The sequence below is a fragment of the Gymnogyps californianus genome, chromosome 1 (assembly GCF_018139145.2).
Source record: "Gymnogyps californianus isolate 813 chromosome 1, ASM1813914v2, whole genome shotgun sequence".
Taxonomy (NCBI): Eukaryota; Metazoa; Chordata; class Aves; order Accipitriformes; family Cathartidae; genus Gymnogyps; species Gymnogyps californianus.
In genome coordinates, this window is record NC_059471.1 from 193,564,346 (window position 1) to 193,586,914 (window position 22,569).

At 37.5% G+C, this 22,569-nt stretch overlaps 2 protein-coding genes across 2 annotated transcripts in view; both read left to right on the forward strand.

The window, feature by feature from the left end:
• The window catches only part of WNT16 (Wnt family member 16), an 873,674-nt gene that overhangs the window by 364,138 nt on the left and 486,967 nt on the right, over positions 1-22,569 (forward strand). The gene's annotated exons all lie outside the window — the stretch shown is intronic.
• PTPRZ1 (protein tyrosine phosphatase receptor type Z1) overlaps positions 1-22,569 on the forward strand; it is a 143,451-nt gene that overhangs the window by 116,667 nt on the left and 4,215 nt on the right. Inside the window, exons 14-27 of the mRNA XM_050904294.1 lie at positions 3,594-3,685; positions 7,055-7,140; positions 9,432-9,452; positions 9,619-9,715; positions 11,180-11,262; positions 12,005-12,139; positions 13,421-13,555; positions 14,637-14,800; positions 15,502-15,585; positions 17,185-17,320; positions 18,321-18,467; positions 20,553-20,646; positions 20,959-21,032; positions 21,975-22,103. Coding sequence (XP_050760251.1) covers positions 3,594-3,685; positions 7,055-7,140; positions 9,432-9,452; positions 9,619-9,715; positions 11,180-11,262; positions 12,005-12,139; positions 13,421-13,555; positions 14,637-14,800; positions 15,502-15,585; positions 17,185-17,320; positions 18,321-18,467; positions 20,553-20,646; positions 20,959-21,032; positions 21,975-22,103 — 1,477 coding nt within the window. The remainder of the gene's footprint in view (positions 1-3,593; positions 3,686-7,054; positions 7,141-9,431; positions 9,453-9,618; positions 9,716-11,179; positions 11,263-12,004; positions 12,140-13,420; positions 13,556-14,636; positions 14,801-15,501; positions 15,586-17,184; positions 17,321-18,320; positions 18,468-20,552; positions 20,647-20,958; positions 21,033-21,974; positions 22,104-22,569) is intronic.

Sequence of the window (22,569 nt, forward strand, 5' to 3'; positions counted from 1 at the left end):
AGTTGTCAGTGGGAGTTGTACCATTCAAGACTCTTTTTCAACAAATATATGTGAATCTCAGTAAGAGACTAGCTCTAATAATGTGAACAGCAAACTGCTAATGCAGTTCCAGCTACATTTATATCTATAGACATACTGAATATCAGCTGGTTGTCATGAAGCGTCCTAGAAGTTACATGACAGCAATGCTTCAGAAGTGACCAGCCCAATGACAGACAACACCCTGAGTAGTCATTTAAATTTTAACTTTCCTCTACCACCTTATCTTTGAAACATGGCTGTCACAGAATGTTCATTTTCTTATCCATGATTAGGTTTATGGGAACAGAGTTGAGAACGCTCTCTGAGGATAGTTAAACTCGCACATGCAGACACACACTAAAAACAGATTTAAATTTACAAAGGCCACACTCATCCATCCATGAAGGAAAAACTTCTCAACTATGTGACATCAAATTATAAATAAAAGTGTTAATAAAATTTGAAAATTAAAATTTCAGCTGACAAGCACTTAAAAATTAATTGGAACCATTTTAAAATGGAATAATTGGAATCACTGGACCCATTGAGGATCCATTTAAAGATCCTTTGGATCCATCAGATTTTTAAATGATCGGAACCATTTAAAAATAAATTCTAAGTGTTTGAGAATACTTATTGGCAGATGTCCTGTGAGCACAAAAGACCCTGAAATTCTCAGGGACAGAAGTAATCGTGCCTCTAAGACCATTCTGAGCGAGCAGTAGATGTGCAAAACCGTCCTGTCACAGATGCCTCTGACTTCCGAGGTTCAGCTCCCTTCCTCACCCGACACGAGCAGTGAACACCCTGCACACACGCACACTCACACGCACACACAGCACCGTGCTGTGTTGCCTGCCTCGGTGACAATCCCAGTCAAGCTCTGAGCAGTCCCCACCCCAGGGCAGAAGTAGGCAGCACATATCCTCAGCCAGGGTCCAGGGGCCCACACATCAGTAAAACGATGTCCTCTGCAGTCTGAGGCGTAGTCTTGTCCCAAGTAGTTCACATTTAAGTGTTCATTCAGATCTGGTATCCCTCCTGTTAAACCGAAGAGCTGCTGCTGCATGCCTTCCTGTACAGATACAGACATTCTAATTAATTAAATGGCTTAGCACTATCTCCATATATAAAATGTGTGTTCGAAGAAGTGCGGTGTCTAAATTACAAATTACAGTTTTAGGTTGAAGATCTAAATGCTGTGATGAAAGGTGTAAATTAAATAATCAGGTTAACATTGAGTGATGGGACCTTTGTCTGGAAGTTTGAAATAGTCATCTCTTTCTTCATTAACAACAAGTGATAATTAACGAGACATGGTTATTAACATTAGGTTTAGTCATGAAGGCTTTCACTGCTGATGCAGAAGCAGATGGAGTGCCTATTTATGAGTCTTATTACAGGTTAAGTCAACTGCTATGAATTTGTCTCCAAATGTGCTAAGGGTGTAATTTATTTTCAGCCACAATTAACTTGTTAAGGATTAAAGATGCAGTGGCTCAGTGAGGGATAGTGAATGTATGGCATATTATGAGGACATTTTAAGTACTGCTTTAGATGTGAAAGCCATTATGCTAATTAAATTCTTTTTAGCTCAATCTTTTCTCAAGCAAGGAGGTGACAAAACTCTGTAATGTTAGTCCATAAACTTTATGTATGAATGATCGTTGTTCATAAGCAGTGGGCATTAGAGGGAGGACATGTTTTGATTTTAGAGCTTTAGCATCAGGCTGGTTGGCATGTTTGGTTGGTTGGTGCTGTTTTTAATAAACACAGTACATCAGCATTCTCTGTGCCCAGCAGGCAGGGCCAGACTTTCCAAAAGTGTTTAGTAATTTGAAGTACTTTGATACTTGCCTACCTCTCACAGACATTTCACACAGAGTCCTGAGACTAACTCTTGGGTATTATGCTAGCACTGAGACAGCCTCTCTCACCTCAGCAACCGCTAACTCTATGGGGTGCTAATGTTAGACCCTCTTTAAAAATCAGAAAGATGTTCCCAAGCACATCCTGAATGTGTTCTTGGTCTGCATCCAAAATTGCGATTTCTAAGTAAAACTAAGTACATAATGGATAGTCTTACTCCAAACATGTCATGCAAAGCCAAAGCCCCTCTATGAACATCACAAATATGCTTTTAGAAGATTCTAGCTGGACTCCAAATTTAATTGTCCTGTGAATCACCAAAACTATTATGCATGCCACAATTTTGCCTTTGATGTAGCTGTCCACTTTTTCTTGTGTTTTAAGAGAATCTGCATTGTACACAGACAGAAAATTCCCAACACATTCCGAGAGTATGGGCATGTTTCCCAGAAGCTTAATTCAAATAAGCTTACCGAAGTCTTTGCGATCTACATTAATGGTTCTGGAAAGAATGACATCATCTACATATTCCCTATCTGTTTCTCAAAGTAGCTTCAAAATTTCTTTTTTATTATAGCAATTATATGAGGGCTTTTATCAGTGCAGTAATACAGGAACAGTACAGAAGAATTTAAAATAACAGTGATCACACAAAATAGCAAACGATCATACAATAGCTTCAGCCAACAGCTTTGAAGAAGCAGAATCTTGTAAATATAAAATGAGCTTAATATTTTCCTGATGCGTATATTTCTTTTTAAATTTAATGATTAGTGAATAATATTTCAAATAGATTAAGTGACCCAGAGTAAAGATTGTTATTAGCATGTCTAATCATATGGAGATTTTTTAATTAAGGAGGCTTTGCAATGCTTACAGCAGCAGTTGGTTATTTAGTCCCTTGAATAGCTTGGAGTCTTAACAGATGCTATTCTTATTATCTTCACATCTGGATTACAGCACAGATACAAATAACATTGTGGGTCATAGTTAAGGTTGATTCCATTTGTATTCATACTTTAATGTTTTTGCAACAAAGATAGCATCTCCTGGAGTTATAAATTCCCCTGTTTCTGTCTGTCCACTTCGGGAAGTCCTCCTTGGTTAAGGTGTCCCTCAGTGTTGCGATTACATTATGAAAGAATTTTTTAGCCGCAGTCATAGCAGTTCCAGAGCCACCATTTTATCTGTTACAGGGCATGTTGTCTTTTATTGCATTTCCGTGTCTGCAGTAGGATCTATCGATGAATTACCAGAACTGATCTCATACACTGCTCCATCTTCAGGCTAGCGTAATCACATGAAAGGGAACAGTACTTATGTGTGCGAATTTGGATAAGCAAGGAAGACAATGGCTTTTTTTATACTTGGAGTTGTTGTGCAGCATCTACAGTAGCTCCTGATGCAGAGTTCCTCTTTCAGCTTTCACTATGTCTGATGTGTGCTCTATCTTCTGCCTCTGGTATAGGTAAAGATGCATGAACTATGTATTATGCTGAGTTAATGTAGCATCTTCAAGCTGTATGCATAATTTGGTGGTGTGTTGGGGGAATATTTATATTATAGCAGTAGTTTTTGACACTCCGTGAAAACTGGTTTTCAAAACTGTAATTTTCTTTCTTACTCAATAATTCCAGAATTCCAAAAGGTCTCAGATAATGTTTTATTTTTTACAATATTTATTTATGTTTCTTCCCCTCTAGGAAATGTTTCCAGACTGCTCACTTTTATTTAGAAGATAATACATCACCTCGAGTGATTTCTGCTCCCCCAGCTCCAGTCTTCCCAGTCTCAGGTATTTTTTGTCAACTCTTCTGTGGATTGGTGTTTGCTGTTGGAAGATGCTGCTTTGTATGAGTCCATATGAATTCTTCACATACTGTAACATCTGTAAACCAGAGATTTGTACCCTCTTGTACTAATAAACACAGGTGCACTTGACGTAGGCAGAGACTAGTGTTACTAATATTCTCTCCTGTAGGTAACGCAGAAAAGAAATATCCTCACCTTACAGAGTTGTCTCAAAGATACGCTGTGCCTTCTAGCCATTTGAGGTGTAGCCTTGCTAGAAACAGCTGCGAGTGTAGCCATCTGAGCTGCACTAAATAACTCCAGTTCACTGTCACAAAGTAGAGGATTACACCAGCAACATATTCTGCTGTATTTCTGCCTTTAATTGAATTTGTCACCTATGTATAGAACATGACCTATTCTTTTTGCCAGCAGGACCAATATATGCCTCATCTATCTGCATTTCATTTGCAATTGCAATGTTTTCTTTAACTTACAGATTTTACTAGCATAGTTACTACTGGTAAAGTTCTCTGTGAGCCTCTCATAAAAATGATTGATACACAAGTGCAGAATATTATTAGCATCTTCTGGTTCTATATCCACCACAGTTATTTGGAGAAACTGTTTCTTTTCTTTCCTCCTCAAAGAGTATCAGAGGAGCATGTGCAGCCTTCCCAGCTTTTTCAATCTGAGGAGAATGAAAAGTACCTTAAACAGATTAATTCTGCAGCAGATCCCTAGCCACATTTTCACCCATGAGAAAAGGATATCTTGTTCCACAAGTAATGCTTTTGCAAACTGTGCTATTACGCAGGGGGAAGGGTTCCCTTGGAATGACTAAGGGAAACAAAATCAGCCCTTGTGTAGGTAACTACTAAACACATTTAAATAAATCCCAAACATTAGGCTTCTGTTGTAACTGAATTGTAGGCATCTTTAAATGCCTCTTGTATTGATTGCTATTGTTAGGAGACTCAACCTTTTTCTAAATGGTTAATAGGCAGGGATATAGCTTGATTTCAGAAAACATGATTATATATGACTGTCAAGTGGCAATCATTATAGGAAATCTCTGCTCTTTTACTCTCTGTTGTTAACTGTATTGCAGTATAACTGTATAATTTTCTTGCAATTTTTCCTGACCAGCTCACCTCAGGGAGATAGTGTTTTCCATTGTCATAAAACAGAATTGCACTTACAGTTATTCTGAGTGTTTAAAATACGTGTTTTGATGCTGGAGGTTTTCCTTCTGAAATACTGATACATATTAACTTAAAAAGAAAAGTGTTTCTAAGTGACTGAAAGATACATAAAATACTTTGTGGAAAAAGCTGCAAGCACTGAGGAAATATTTTTGTTTTATTTTACGTGCAACAGACGTCAACTGAGCGGTTTTTGTGTTTTCTATTGCACAAGTATTTCAGCAGTGTAATTTTACAACAATTGAGACTAACTGCGATATAATACTGGCAAAGAGCATAGAGCAGGAAGAGCATTTTGTAACTGCTAAGTTTAGTCTTTTATTATGACTATGACTAAAAGCACACGCCACGGATCTCATTATATATTAAGTTTTCATTTTGTGGGGTTTCATTGGCAGAGATAGGAGAATTGCAGTTATTCACAGAAAATGCCCTCGCACTTCACAGCATAATTCAAAGATGCATTCAGAACAAATAATGAATTACAGGGTAATATTAGGACCCACTATCAACCTTTAAGTAGTTTCAAGTGATACCTGCCATCCAGATATAAAATATATTCCTGGAGTCAGAAGTGATTGAATTGGGAGATTAGCACTGGCAAGGAAATAAAACAGTAATTACACCAAACCTGAGATCTCTTTCTCTCTTACTGTCCTCGCTCTTAGGGTCATTTACCTTCCCTTCTGGTTTTGTGTTTGCATATCATTAGAATAAACACTTTATGCCAGGTTTCGTCTCCGAAGTGTGAAGATAGTGTTACACATTTGTTCAGCTTCTCTTAGGCTTGACTGGATAAATTCACTTTTTGTATTCAGATCCATTCATGTAAGTGGAAGACCAGATGGATCTCAATACAAATCAACAAATTCTTGGTAACCAAAAGCTAAAATTATTAGGTGGCCTAAATGCTGAACATCTGTTAATGTAAATAACAGGTCCTTGTTCAATGTTTTTGATGTTTCTTTCTCATATGAAACAGTGATGAAATTACAAATTGTGAAATAAACATATTTTTAGTCCATGAAAGGCTTTAAAAAAAAACAAAACCAAAATTATTCTTCAGAACCAAAACTAGCTGAAATAATGTCATCTTTTAACAGGTAATTAACAGAACAGATGACTTTGTTTACATAGCATATTTGCAGGAAAGAGAAGATTAAAAGTCCCAAAGGTTTTTGACATGATCCCTAATGAATGTTCTACACAAGAGTGTTTTTCTGTATTTGTATAAAGGAAAAAGGAGATGTCCTGAAATATAAACATCATATGGAAAATTCAGACTCAGTATCAGGACCCAGAAGTTGCATGAATTACATTTATTGGTTGAGAATGTAGATACTGTCTTTGTGGGTATCCAGAAAGTCTTAAACTTAAATCTTTCACTTAAAACTTGAAGTATAAAGCCTGATGTGAAAATTTGCAGTCAATACTCCCAGGATCAGACATAAGATTATTATCAATAGGTAATCATAGAATCATGGGGAGAATGGGGGAAAAAATCCCTACAGGAAGTACTCACTAATGCAGTAAAAGATGAAAATGAGTTGTTGTTTCCTTTGGATGCCAATGCAAACATGCAACACATCAGTTAAAATTATACTATTGGCATAATGCTGGATTAATTTAGTAGGCTTGGGACTATGCGGCTAGTCCATGTACTGTATCAGAGTCCCAGTGCAACATTGATCAGCCTAAAGCACCCAGACGACTCTGCCTGATCTTTCTTTATCAGTATTATTCGGAGCTCTGCTCCTACCATCTCCCTTTGGACATTTTGTAGCAAACTGCTAATCCTCCCATTTCCCCTTGACTTCACAGGGAGTTCTGAGTGCTCTTCAATTTACAGACAAGCATTCAATTACAGACATCTTGCAGAATCTGCACCTTGATTTTGGGGGCTTAAAGACAGAGCAAGACCTAGCAAGGCATTTTCTGTATCTTCTTTCCAAATAGTCATTTAGAAATGTATAAGTGTTAGAGAATGATTTTAGAAATGTTAATGGTGTTAAAGAGTGTTTTTATTTTTGTGGGAGTTGTATATCCAAAGTTCATGCCAAAAATTTTATTTCAGGATGTTGTGTGGATTGCCTACATATAAACTTATTTATATGTCACTGGCTTTTTATTCTTCACAAATATATTTTTTGTCTTTTCCCACCCCTAAGATGATGTTGGAGCAATTCCAATAAAGCATTTTCCAAAACATGTTGCAGATTTACATGCAAGTAATGGTTTTTCTGAAGAATTTGAGGTATGGCTCTATGATGTCGTCTTTCTTCTTAGCACATACAGATACTGTTAAGTTTAAATGCCTGGAAACAAAGAACTGGGCATTACATTCTGACTTGGGGACCAATTTCATAAATGCATGTAAATATGAGTACTGTGAGCCCAGTAAGGACTGTTTATGCATAAAGACTAGGGAGATTTATAAAAGCTAACAGGACTGGGATGCAAATGGGAATGTTTCTCACTGTGATGAAATACTAAATGATTGTGTGAATAAACTATGCAAAGATAATGCAATCTATACGGTTTATCAGATACAGTTGTAGATCTAAAACTTTTCCAACACTAATGCTAATTCAATTTTGCAGAAGCTACCCACATTTGCTTGTTCCATTTACAGAGAAAAAAAAATGGAAGTAATAATGAGTACACGTGGCAAGACTTCTGATTAACAGGGGAGCTAATGTAGTCTTCATATGTGGTAGTGAAAGCTTTACAGTTCCTTTCCTAAAGTATATGGTTCATAAGAGGTATTTCAAAATTTTGAAACATGCTTTCATCATATAATGTTACTATCACCATATGTAACTAATGAACTTCATTGGTTTTCACATTCATGTGCGCTACAAGCAATTTAAAGATAGATATGTTCTAACTTAAGTCACATAAAATAAACGTTATAAACCCAAACTCTGTAATTAAAGCTGTGCTATTAAAATTCTTGACAAGTGATTTCTAACAAAATCAGTCAGTTGGGATGGAAACAAGTTTTTAAATTGATCTCTATTAATTTAAAATATTATTTTAATATTCCTGCTGCAAAAACAACAATACTGAAAGTAAAAAAATTCATAGTTTTGCATCTTTTGGTTTTGCTTTTGTTTCCCCAGCCAATGTATTGTGATCTAATGGACCAAAAATTCCATGTCATTCACCTAACCTTCTTCATCAGCATTTCTTCTCCAATTCATTTAACATTCAGAATATCCATCTGATTGTGGGACCAAACTTGTAAATACTTGTGAATGTCCAGCACATGTTCATATGTTACGCATGTGCATACACACTGGCAGGACTGGGCTCCAGCTAGACTGGCTGGTAATAAGAGCAGATGTTGAAGGACTGTGTGTAAATACAATGGTAACAAAGTTCTTTTACCATTAGTGAGGACAGCAATACAGAAATCAAATTGTTCATCCTAAATTGTTCTTTTCCTAAAATTGTTCTTTTCCTAAATTACAGCAGTGATCCAAAGACCAAATATACTACATCTCACTGAGCTACACCTGCATCATCTGAAATATTTCATGTTTTGTTTTAACTATTACAAAAACCTCAGTGTCCTCATCATTTCTTGGAGATCCTTTTTGGCTTTATAGACTACCCCAGAATTAGTGTCCTGGTCTTTCATCTACTGATAAAGAACTTAGAAGATACGGAAAATTGAAATATAGTCATTGTCTTTGCAGAGTGGCATATATTTGGAGAGTACAGGGGTGGTTCATGTTTTTTATTTATAGTACTGTAAAACAACTCATATTTAAAATCTAATTTTCAGACTGGTAACCACTTTTCATATATATATATTTAAATAGCTGCAGGTGATTAATATTAAAATAAATCCTAAAAAGTGTTGGGAAACATTATTATAGTACTTCTAGTGATGACAACATATTTCCTGCTTAACAATGTGGACCTTATAAATGCTTGAGTTTCCTGTCAGTTAAAGTATTCAATAAATAAATTAATTTTGTGAGTCTTAGAGACTTTGTGCCTGTCTTCTCAAGCCTGTCTCTCTCTTTATAAAAACATTGGGTTCATTGAGAAACTGCTGGCAGACTGAGGGTTGTAATGCTGTCCTTCACCAGAGTGCCGTGACGCTGTCTGAGCAGCACTCTGTCCTGCTCCAGTGAAGGTTTTACAGCTGAATGCAAAGAGAGCAAAAGCATTCCACAGAGAAACTAATGCAGTTATAAGGACCAATAACAGATCCAATGAACAGTTAAATATATAGATAATCTGGCTAAAGTCAGTGATGTTGTTCATATGCATAAGCTTTCACCGGCCTAAGGTCTAACATTAAAGCTAAAGATAGGAAAACAGATGCCAGTATTTTAATAGGAAAATTACCTCTTGTTTCCTTTAAGAGTTATGTCAAAATATTCAGCTTTGTTGTTATTATGGAGATATATATTGCATGACCATAACTGTTTTCCATATAGTAATTGTAATTTATATAAACACTTTTATCCATTTGTTCTGTGCTGTGGAATTTGATTTTTTTTACTTTTTTTGCATTCATTCCCTCATTAGACACTGAAAGAGTTTTATCAGGTAAGGAATTATTTCACTGCATTTTTTTTTAGCAATGAAGTAGTTGTAAAATATCATAGATAATTGGGTATAAGGTTGTGGTTCTTTTTGTGCTGACTTACTGTATTTTAAGACATTTTATGTATCTTAATATTTACTAAAGTATGACATACTTTTTTTTTTTCAGGAAATCCAGAGCTGTACTGTAGATCTAGGTATTACATCAGACAGCTCTAATCACCCCGACAACAAGAATAAGAATCGATACATAAACATTGTTGCTTGTAAGTAAATGCATCACTTGGTCTTTTGTTTAAGAAATAATTATAGACAAGTATAGTTTTATATGTTATTAGAGGGAAAAAAAATACCTCTACACTGAAAGCTCTGGCTACTGTTCAGCAAAATGCTGGGAGAGGAGTAGCATGAGATTTCACATCTCTTCAAGTTAGTCCTCTGGCATTCTGCTGCTTTGATGAGCATGTGTTAGCAAGACATATTTGTGTCTTCTGTGATGACCCAAAGGGAGTTGGGAGATTTCATTGTAATGCCATTATAAAGCCAAAGAAGCTGTGTTTTGATTGCCAAAATTAATCCGTCTTTGATCTGGAATAATGATTTATCCTCTCTAGGAGCTTCACAATCCTTGGATATATTTACGGTCATATATAAATGTACTGGTTTTATGTCGTATTGTGACCTGCAACAATGTAATAGACCAGCTTCATTACCCAGGACACATGTTTTCCCATTGCGTCGCCCTTCTTCACTATCCCAGATTTTTCTTTTCTGAAACACATCTATTCTACTTTTGTTAATCTCTCTTTGAAGCTATTGCCTCTGGGCTCTCGATCATTTTGGTGGCTTAATATATTTTTCTTAACTCTCTATTGTATTTCAACTTTGTTCTGATAACAAGAAGCTCTAAATTAAATATATGTTCAGCATTCAGCATCACTAGAGCTTAATAGAAAAAAAGACAGAATCAGCCCATCTGGCAGAAGACAATGTAAACCAGCAGCAAGAAATCCTATTCCACCTGGCTGAAGATACCTCCAGAGGGATGGAAAGTCAGGGATTTTCCTCTGCCACTCTGTTTGTATCTGATTGTACATAAGGTGCCAACCCAGCGGCTTTTTTATCAAAGGGCAGTGCACAGGCAGCTTAGGGCAGCTCAAGTAGCAAGAACTGCCCTGTGCAACTGAATCAGGTCTCTAGTCCTTATAATCAAGGCAGGCTACAGAAAGCTTCAGCTTTCCCTGAGGTAGCCACTGCTGAGGCACTTCAGCTGACCAGCTTCTCCAAGGTCCCATTGCTCTCCAGTCTCCGCTCTTTAACTTGGAATTAATGTGCCTAAACACTGCTGCCTACTGTCATTTGAGACATCCCTCTGTGCAGGCTTGGCAGTCGTGACACAGGACTTACAGAAGACCTATGCCCCTTCACAAGCAGCAGCTGGCGGCTGTAGGGGAATATGTCACAGTGCCTAAAATGACCCCAGGTGCTGCTGTTCAGGCAACTAAATTCTGAATCCCTTGAATCCTTGGATTCATTAGTTTATTTTTCTGCAAACTAGAATTTTGAATCTGATTCATACCTAAGCGCAGGATGTTTGCATATGTGATTGTCACTGTATTAGTCTTATGTATTGTAAAAATCCATTTCAGTATTTTTTAAAAAGATTTCTTACAGAAAGAATATAATTCTTGCAGAAAACTATGCTTATTTTCTCCCTTGTTTTACTACAGATGATCACACTAGGGTTAAATTAGCACAGCTTGCAGAAAAGGATGGAAAACTGACTGATTACATTAATGCCAACTATGTTGATGTAAGTGCCTTTTTCTATCTGCCAGCCTATTCATCTGTCAGCTTTTTCTGTAAAAACTGATGTATGGAAGTGAATAGACGTAATAAAAAAAAAGTATCACAATATTACAGATTTTGTTAAAAAAAAATTTAATTATCTAAGTTAAGCCTACAAAGTTAAAGCACAGGTAAAACTCCAATTCTTTCTTGAATCCATCCTGTATTGTAGCAGCTGCAGCTTAGTGAAGAGCTGTATGAAACAAATTCTGTCACATCTGAGTCATTTTAGAAGCATTTCGCATCTGAATGTTTGTTCTTTTATACATTTTTGGTAAGTGGTTAATTCTTCTGTCTGAGATAATCTCATGAGAGGAAGATGCCATTTGGCTGAGAGCCTCACTGAGGTACCATTTATTCAGTTTTCATTACCTAGTAATTTACATGTGAATGATCTTGATTCATTTTTTAAACCACTATCATAACAGATGTCTCATAATCACTATCATGTCAACATTCTGCAGGAACATGGGCACTTGAACATGTATCCTATTTGTTGAAACGATAAACAGTGACATAACAGTTGCATTCGTATGTCATCTGGTACCACAGGGTTTCTGCGATTTGGATAGTTATAAATTCAAAAGTACTTAAAAGCTTTTGAGATTCTTTAAAAATAGATACATAAAATGTCATGTACTCCTCCCAACCTCCTTTTGCTCGCGGACTGTGATTTGACAAGTGTCATTTGTTATATTTCAATTTAGGGCTACAACAAGCCAAAAGCCTACATTGCAGCTCAAGGGCCACTAAAATCGACAGCAGAAGATTTCTGGAGAATGATATGGGAACATAACGTAGAAGTTATTGTGATGATAACTAATCTCGTTGAGAAAGGAAGGGTATGAGTACCTTTGTCTATTATTTATTTCTCTGATGTTGATAGATCTACCTCTAGCAGACTCCTTTCTCTCTTTTAAAAATCTTTTTTTAGGCATTTATTGAGCAAAAAGCAACAGTTTGTAGTAGTTGCTTGTACTAGGATTGGCTATAGAAGTATAAAGTTGAGTATTTGTAGTATGAAACTAAAGAAAACATTTAAACTCAATTGTCAACAACAAGTCTTGAAAATACTGTGTTCTAACTACAAAAAAATTGTCTTATACTGAAAAAAAGACTTCTTGTATATATTTAGGAGTGACCAGACTGTGGAACTTGTGCCACATTCTCCTAGCAATCTGCTCTCCGCCATTCTCTTTCTCAGGGGTGCCTTAGACCCTGGAAAGGAGAAGGCTGTAATTCGGGTGAATTTTTCTGGATATTCACTGGCTGCTCTCTGTTAACATCCCATGGGACCCACAGTTCCTTTCCTACTACATGACTAGATACCCGTTTGTCCAGTGAGACAAAATGAGGTCAAATCCCATCACAGGATGTGTGTTTCTCTGGTTATGTGATGGGAGTATGCATGTACCCTGGGGTCACATGAGGAGACATTGCATCACACTTGCCACATACTGGCAGCAATGCCTAAAATGCATGTAAGTCTTGTCATATGACCTAATAAGCATCTATCAGATGATACAGGCAGAGCAAATGCAGACGACGGCCACACTGGGAGTACCACTTCTTTTATAATACCATGCTATAAACATGTACTCTTCTAGTACTCCTAGAGAAGGCTATATGGCTACCCAACCAAAAGGCTGGACCTCATGGCTCTCTGCTGTGTATTCTGGCCACGCACAAGCTCACCCTTACCCTCACTGATCAGATATAAATATACTCTGCCCATGCTATGAACTAACCAAAAGCTACATACAACTCTACTGACTTGAATGTATTCCTATTTTTCCTATAGATTATCTGTTATTTTCTTTAGATTTTAAAGTGCCTATAAAATGCCAAGTTCCACAATATTGGAGCCCTTTAACTCTGATAGTATGTTCTTTGGAGTATTCCGAATAAAGAGCATCTTTGCACAGCCATCTCTCTTTACAGCATAAAATACACATTATTTGTTCTCTTACACTGAAGATCATGTCTATTATAAACTGGGTATATTGAGAGTTCCTGTATGTTTTTGTGATTGACTGTGCTCTTAAATTTGAACATTTCAGCTTGCTAGTTTGACATTTTGTTTTCTTTCTCTTTTTCTCTGTTTTTCATTTGCTTTCTAACAGAGAAAATGTGACCAGTACTGGCCTGCCGAAGGCAGTGAAGAATATGGGAACTTCTTGGTTACTCAGAAGAGTGTTCATGTACTTGCCTATTACACTGTGAGGAATTTTACTCTTAGAAACACCAAGATCAAAAAGGTTTGTAGCAGCCTGAAAACATAGTTTGGGCAAAAGGGAGTGTTAAAAGTTGCTCAGAATATTTTTTAAGACAGTTGGCAGCTCTTTTCTGTTGTATAGGTAAAGCTGAGTCCTGTAGGTCTCAGCCAGCCGAGATGCTCATCAACTTCAGAGTTAATTTAACCAGATCAACAAATTGAGAAGATACTGGTCTATAGTACTGATGTGATATAGGACCATCAGGGAAAAGGCTGTGATCACACTGGAGAGCTGATTTGGACTTTGCCTGCCTGATGAGCAGGAGGATACATTTTCAGAAAGCGAGCTGCTAGTAGAAAATGTGGTATGAATTAAATCATCCACCTCAGCTATCAATTTTTATTTTTAAGGACTGAATTTTTACCCCCCTGCAGAACAGGTGAATCCACATCTTGTTTTATTGTAATCAGAACCAGCATGCTCTCAGCTCAGCAGTGTGACGTTGGCTACTTTGAGGGGCATTCTGAAAGCTTAATTTATTTCAGCCACCTAAATGTTAGACATCTAGTCTCTTGGTCTCCCTGTACAATTAATGGCTAAAGTACAACACTTACTGTCAAGTAATTTATTCTGCCTATTTTAGGAATCAGTCTTTGAATGAGGTGACCTGCTCTCTGAAGCTATCCATGCCTCTGAGTTGCCATTGAGGGAGGGAGCTTAGAAAAGCAGCCTACACAAGGCTACTTCCCTTGTAGATCACTAAAGCTAAGTGAGGTGAATTCTACCCTTTCTGTCCACCCAGCAGAGGAGCAAAGTGGCAGAAATAGCTAGTGACTCTTAAGAGCAGCTGTAATTTGTATCCCTCCAGTGCTCTTAGCCTTTCTCTATGGCTTTCTAAGGGATAGCGCCAGGTCATTTTTCCATTCAGAGGGCAAGCTGATGGGACAGAAACACTCGCCCTTCCTCTTCTCTTTGAAAGCTGGAATATTCAGAGCTAGGTGGCATGCTGTTAACTAAATAGGGACAGTACTAATTCAAGAACTATCAGGTACAGAAATAAAATTATGAAGAGTTGCCATTCAGATGTGGGCTGCTTACATATGGAATTATTTTTCTCTTGCAGGGTTCCCAGAAAGGGAGGTCTAGTGGACGTATAGTAACTCAGTACCATTATACCCAGTGGCCTGACATGGGTGTTCCAGAATACACGCTGCCCGTGCTCACCTTCGTGCGGAAGGCATCGCATGCCAAGCGCCATGCTGTCGGGCCTGTTGTGGTTCATTGCAGGTGTGGTTTTTACCGCCGTAAGGTTCACTCCGCTTTTGTTTTGCAGAAAAAAGAATTTTTCAGTGGTGGGTTAAGCAAAATTTCACTTTCACATTAACAATTCCTGATTGAAAAAGATTAATTTCTTAGCTGATATTTCTGTCCTTGGTAAGGCCAACTAATCAACTGTCTGTGCCACTTCTATAAATCTCCATAAACAAGATGCTGCTGCTCTGCACTATGTTCTTTTTTTTGCAAAAATGCTTTTCTTTTTACTTTTTTGCACATTTCTATACTACTCTCTTGATTCCTATGAGCTTACCAGATACATACATAGCAGTAATTGTTTCATTTCTGCAAATATATCGTTAGGATGTTTTTGGCTCATGCTTTCTTTGGTGCAGGGATACTTTGTAATCCTAAGAGGAGCTCTGTCCACACAAGAAGACTCACTCTATTCCTGGCTGAACTACAACTCTGCTGTTTTTAACATTACTCTGCACTCTAGCAGTCATTTGCAATGGAGGAGCATTCTGGGGAACGGTTTGAGGTCTGCATGTGCCGCAGTGTGCGGGCAGGTGTTCTGTCAGTGCTCACTAAAACTGGGCAGCTCAGGGAAAATTGGTTAAAAAGGGCTTGTAGGGCCTGGAATGACTTCACAATGCCCGTGAAGGACCGGGTTATTGTAAAATATATAAGCAGGTTCTGGTTTTCCACTGTAGTACCTCACCTTTGATGGAACATTTGGAAAGAGAACCTCCTCATGAATTCTGTCCTTCTGGAGCTGACTCTGAGGAAGCCAACAGGTAAAGTCGCCTCACAAATGCTGCAAATGAAGATATTTTATTTCTGGGATGATCTAATCTGACTGAAATCTGTTTTTAGCTTGGAAAATGAAAATTCCACATTTTGGTTGTTCTGCTGCTATCTAGATCCTGCCTGTTCTTGGGAAGTTCAAAATAAGAGTTTCCCCAAAATGCCAAGTCTGAGATCTATGCCAGCGGGCTGAGAGATCAGTAACACATTATAAGTCAATTTAATTGAGTTTTTAAAAAGTGAACAGTGGTAAGTTGTGTGGCTTCAGTCAGACCTCTCCATTGGGTCATAGGTATAGCTCACCTCTGTCTGTAGGCAGTTTTATTCGTCTTTTAGTTCACCTGTCCCCATGCAGTATGGAATTTCAAAGCAGTCATCTCATGTTAGAAATGTAACTTTTATTTATCTTTACAGGCTATATGGAGGACACATAGGAGGAACTTCATGAAACTTTTTTTAGCTATTTTTATGTTTTGGTACTTTTCATATTTCATATTTCATAACAAGTACAGATGGTGTCTAGTAATCTTTATACTTTTTTGTGTCTAATAGTGTGTTGATAACCTGGACCTTTCAGTTTTATATCACATTTATTTAGACAGTTTATTACAGCAATCTGAGCTCACACTACCCATGCTTTGTGCCACTTCTGTGGAAGAAATGAGATGACTGAATTAGCGTGTATGGACTGAGCTTGGATCTGCCCGTAAGGGACCATGCAGACCCAGCACAGTGTTGCTGTCAAGTTACATGTGCCAATACACATAATGTTTCCTCGTAACTTAGAGGGGCATTACAACTGACTAATTCCCATATATGACTAGATAACAAAAAATGACCTCTTGACCTTGTACTCCCTACCCAGATATTTTATGAAAGAAAAAGTTGGGGTTTAATCTTACGATACAGCCGTTTTTGTGCTAAATGAGTCAGAGTTCATAACAAGAGTGAGTTGATTAACCCTTTCTTCTGCATCTTCCCTTTTTAAGAAGGGTTTCAACCATTGCTTGCCCTCTTAGCTGTATCTGGAGAGCACTAAGCTTTTTCTTTTGCAGAGGTACCTTCAGCAGCTCTGCCACTTCCTGGGGTTTTCCTCCATCCGGTATCTTTGAAATCTCATGTATCTGTAATGGGTGGCATAATGCAACTTTCCCTTTAAAGTGATGTGTGTTTCAACATAGAAGAACTTGGGCACATTGTGACTGTGCCAAGTGTTGACATATGCCACTCTTTCTAGATATACTTGACAAAGTATCCTAAGGAATATCAGAAGCCTGAAAATTGCAGACCTGCAAGAAACCCCTTAGTTCTATTTCAATTGATACTTCAAAAATTGCTAAAAGTTGATACTTTAAAAATCATTTGAGAAAATTATCTTTAGATCTCTTCTTGCGCAGAGAAAAAGATGAGTTTGATTTTTCTTCATTATGAGCCTTGAAGCTTTAGCAAAGTAATAGAATCATATAACAATATGATTTGTAGAGGAAAACCTTCCCTACATGGCAGTTTGTTGAAAAAGCTATGTATAAGAAACAGTTCTTTTCATTATTGTTTTACTTCAGGCTCAAGACTATTTTTTTGTTTTATAGTGCTGGTGTTGGAAGGACAGGCACATACATAGTGTTAGACAGCATGCTGCAGCAAATTCAGCATGAAGGGACAGTCAACATATTTGGATTCTTAAAACACATACGTACCCAAAGGAACTACTTGGTGCAGACTGAGGTAAGACTAAAATATATACAGTGAGAGACTATTACAGACTATTTCTGTTTGCAGGAGGAGAGATGATACAGTCATCTTTTTGGCACCACCAGACAGACTGGCAACCAGTCACCAGACTGGACTTTCCCTTTTGCTTCCCTTGTTTTTATAGAGACATCCTTCTAGGCTCGCTTAAAGCAGTGCACTAGCCATTACCTATCTGTGGGCTCTTGTCTGTTTATTAGGGAGGACTCAGAAGAGAGAAACTCTGTATAAATAGTGCTTCCCACAGTAGCACTTTCTTGGCAGGGCAGACATTTTTGTCATAGATTTTTTTAAGGAAACACCATTGTTAGGTGTTCAGATCTTCACTGAACCTGATCAAACTGTTGATGTCAGGCAATAAAAAGCAGGAAAAAAAGCTGTTTCAGACAGAAGATTATCTATAGCTGCTTTAAACTGAAGATTATATATAGAATAGTGAAAGACCAGAAGAAAACAATAGGAACAACAGCAGGGCATTTGAAAGTCTATTTCAGGTTTCAAGAACAGGTGGTTAGATTCCCCAGTGCCTTTCAATAGAAAAAAAGGTAATCAACAACAGCATGGGCACTTGTTCCAAAGGATGTGAGAGAGAAAACAGAGGATAGCAGTAGCAACTGGGAGTCATCACTTCATTGCAAGAAAGACAGGGAGAGTCACATAACAAGCTGACTTGAAAATTTGACTCAAGGCTATGCTTGCATTTTTAACTCTGCTCTGTGAACATGAGATACCACAAGTGGTGGGATTTGATATTATATCGTATATACATTGCATGTATAGTTCCATTGTGCTTGTAAATGTGTACTGTCACTGCGGAGGGACAGCTTTCACTGTAGAGGATCACTTTTGAGAAAACTCCCCTACAGCAGCACGCTGTGAAGAAATACTGACCATGTTAGAAGTGGCAGCTTAGCCAGAGGTGTCCAGGGGAATCTGAAAATAATTAGAGCTTGGATGTTTGGTTTTATTTTCCTAGGAGCAATACATCTTCATTCACGATGCATTGGTGGAAGCGATACTCAGTAAAGAAACAGAAGTCCTTGAGACTCACATTCATGCCTATGTTAATGCTCTCTTGATACCTGGACCAACAGGAAAGACCAGACTGGAGAAACAATTCAAGGTGAGCTCTCCAAGATAGTAACACGAAAAGCTTTAGGCCTGCAAGCTAGAATGACATAAAAGTAGGTATCTCAACACAACTTTCATTGGCTTTCTCTATCTAAAATTTAACTGCTGAGCCTAAATTCAGAGCAATTTAACAAATGCATGCAGTCAGTTGGGACAAAAGAGTTATTTGCACACTCTTAAACAAGGAATTTAAAAAAAAAACCCAAGAGCATGAGAAATAGGCCAGTACATAAATTTTGGAAAATCTAACTACATGCCTTTGCACGAAGATCCCAAAGGTAAAACAACAGTCTGGAAAGATGTCATTCTGGCAAAAATGTCATGAGATATATTGGCCAATAAACATATTCCCCTTAGTGTACAGCACTGGCTAGAAGACAGACTTCACCTCAGCAGGCAATAAGTGAACACTTTGGTGCTTGTGGATGTGGAGATCAGCGCGTACATGCACAGGACTTTGAGTCACCCAGAGAAAGAGCAGACCTAGCCGGGTAACAGCTCATTGACTCATGGGGAGAATGGGAAGTCTAGCTGGCTCACTGGGGCACATATAAAGGAAACACAGAAAATCCTACCTTTGCAAACGAATTTGAATTCAGAGAAGCAAGTCACACTTAAATGTTTTCCAGATTATGTGGCAAAACAGACTTTGCTCTCCCTAATTTAACAGGAAATGAATTATTAGAACCTTTCTCTCTAAGGATTTTAATTCTAAGGAGGACTGCATGGGATAACGTGTATTCTTTCTACAATTAGCTATTGGATCATAAGTAAAAAACTTAAGCAGATAAGTCTGTAGATAATGTCAGTAGATAATGAGGCTATGAAAAATATTAATATATTTATTTTCTGAAGTATTTTGGTCACATAGGCACAGTAACTAGTATTTCTTCAAGATAATGAACAATACAGAACAGAATAGGAACAGCATACCAAAGGATTTCAGAGTTTGCTGCTATCCTGGCTTGAATAATCTGACAGTGTTGCACTGTTTTTTCCTAGGGAAAAGTAGGGACTGTTATCTCAGCTGTGATGTGCTTGGAAAAATAAGCATCCCACCTTTCCTACACAGATGAAAGAATAAAATACATAATATATACAAACAGAGTGTGTAAATATATATAAACACAGAGTGTGCAGTGCAAATTGCAGGAACCATGTAGAGCTCCAAATTCAAGACCTTAAATATTATCAGGAAGGGACATGTTTCATTGCAAGCTAAAATTATTAGAATAGTAACAAAAATGTGGAGTCTTGTTTTACTGAAGAACTGTTTTAGATGAAAAAAATCATGGTCTAATTTGTTTTGATGGAACATCCCTGGTTTGCTATCTGTTTTTCCAAAGCAGGCAGCTTCTGAAAGCTACACATGCCCAGCCCAAAACATCACAGAAAAGTCTTTTGAACATTCTGATTAATCTGGTTTATTTTACTAGTGATTAAAAAAAACCCTAAAAACTAGGAAAAACCTGCTTTCCAAACTTATTTCATGACTAAGCAGTGTATATACACCATTGTGGTGTCTATATATACATATACTCATTCCCTCTCATACTCTTGCCTGTTTGAATTGTATTAATTGAAACAAATAAGTCAATGAGACCCCTCCCCGATCAGTCCTATTTTCCTCTCACAGGTTTGGAGAGAAAATCAGGAAGCTCATAACTGGGATATCTAGAGCTGCGTCACACCAGGAGCTATACTATCTGTATAACAATGCAGATTTTTCTGCACAGGCATTTACTGTTTTCCAAAACTATTTAAAGTTACATAAACAGCCGTGCAGGCAAAATGGAAGTGACACTGGGGTGGCAACAAAGAGTGGGGGGCTGCATGTGGGAACAACATAAAGTGGCATTTCCTTCAAAGACATGCTTATGGACCTAGGGCTCAAGAATCATTTGAACTGATAAAATAGATTCTGATGACTTGCTAACTAGTTTAGCCAGATAACTAGATGCCTGAAGTTAAGAGAGACAGCTAACCTGCAGTAAGTGCACCCTTCTGTTTAATGCAGCTAATGAAGGAACGGCTTTTGTACAGTGACCTGGTTTTTTTATTTATTTAATTGTTTCAGTTACTGAGCCAGTCTAACACACAGCAGTGTGATTATTCAACTGCACTCAAACAGTGTAACAGAGAAAAGAACCGAACTTCATCCATCATTCCTGGTAAGCTTGTTCAAATTGGCTTCTCAGGGTGACAAAATGTTTACAAACTGTGCATTGTCAAACTTTTAACTTTTCCTCAGAAAGAGCTGAAGACATCTGCATGGGTGTGGAGCAATGTTTTATAAAGTACTTTTAGTGAAGAAATTATTTGTCTAAGTACTACATACATAGGAAAACAAAATAGATGGCTGGATAATGCTTTATCCTGATTGATGGATCTTAGTGTTATCATTACTATGAGATATGTGAGATAATTGCTATAATATATGAGTCATTGCAACATCTGTACTAGTTCATGACTGTTTTTTACAGTGGAAAGGTCTAGAGTGGGTATCTCATCACTGTCTGGTGAAGGGACAGACTACATCAATGCTTCCTATATTATGGTAAGTCATTTAACTGTGATGCTGAAAAACAATGTCCCATTGTACAGCTGTTTTCAGAGCTGCTTTGTGTCTACATTAGGGTGGCACAGTCCTGATTTTGAAAGCTCCTTTCCTCCATTATCCACTCTGCCTGAAAGAGTTACTTCCCCCAGGAAGTATGATTACTATTATTACTGTTTTTAAGTTTGGTTAAGTGCATTGCATTTTGACAATCTGTAGAACTAGAAATCCCATCATAGTTTTAAAAAACTAGTACAGCTAAGTGCCATCTATGGAAGAATCTTTTCAGATGAACTAAGTGCTAACTAACAAGTTAGTTTTTAATGGCTGTACTGTGGTTTGCCTTCCTACCTGCTCATCTTAAGGAGCTTTTGCAACTGGCATAGCCCAAGGCACCGTAGCTCATCAGCTTTCCGTTATCTTTTTGTTCCCTGGGTTTTCTTCAACACTTTTCCCCTTCATTAGCTGAGAGGGAGGAGTAAATGCTTCCTGGACATTCAGGAAAGAGATGGGAAAGCTGGGACATCTGTACAAATTAAAAGACCACTTGGGATTTTTGCAGAGCTTTCAAGTATTCTTTTAATTGTTTCAGGTTGCCAGCTCCTCTGGAAGTCTGGCTAATGTAGAACAGTTAGCATGTGTGTATGAGTTAATGTATTTTCATTCTGAGTTGGCTGTTCAAGTCTCCACTGATTTCTTCCGTCTTTTTTTTTTGATCAAATTTTTTGAAGTTTTAAAAATTATTTTGGTGTAATTGATTTTATTCTTTTCATCTGGAAAATACTGCAATGGAAGTTTTATATTCCTCTAATATTTGCAGGAAGCCAAAGGAGACACAAGTCTGCAATTTATTTTCTAGGCTTCTGGCTCTGTCCACTACAAGCTTCCTTTAAATGTTAACAGTTGGGCATCAATTTTGAGTCTGTTGATTTTGTTTTGCAGGGTTATTATCAAAGTAATGAATTCATTATTACTCAGCATCCCTTACTACACACTATCAAGGATTTCTGGAGAATGATATGGGACCATAATGCCCAGCTAATAGTCATGCTTCCTGATAGCCAGAATATGGTAAGTTTTGTGGCCGATTGTTATGGGTTTATGTATGAATTTTATTAGTATTACCATTTTGAAATATGAAGGACATGAGACAATATCTTGGATTTTGCAAAAAACAATTAAAAATTAATAATACTGTACTGAGTGTAAAATCCCCAAATCATCTAGTGGAAAACTGGAGATCCTTGTCTGGGCAGATTGCAACTAGCATGAGAAAATACTGAATCATTCCTGTATAATTTATAAAAAGAGCCAAACAGCAGAAGTCACTGTTATGCAAGGTTAGTTTTCTCTCCAGGACTTTTACATTAGTTGTAATATGGCTTCTTCAGCCATTATTAGGTAAGGGGAGAAATATAAGGCTGTTTCTCTTGCTTGTCTCCTAAATTCACAAATGTTTAGCAGGGATTTATCTGACTCTGAACAGCAAAGGAAGCTCATGTGTTCATCCTGCATGTGTAATTTAATAACAAATGAA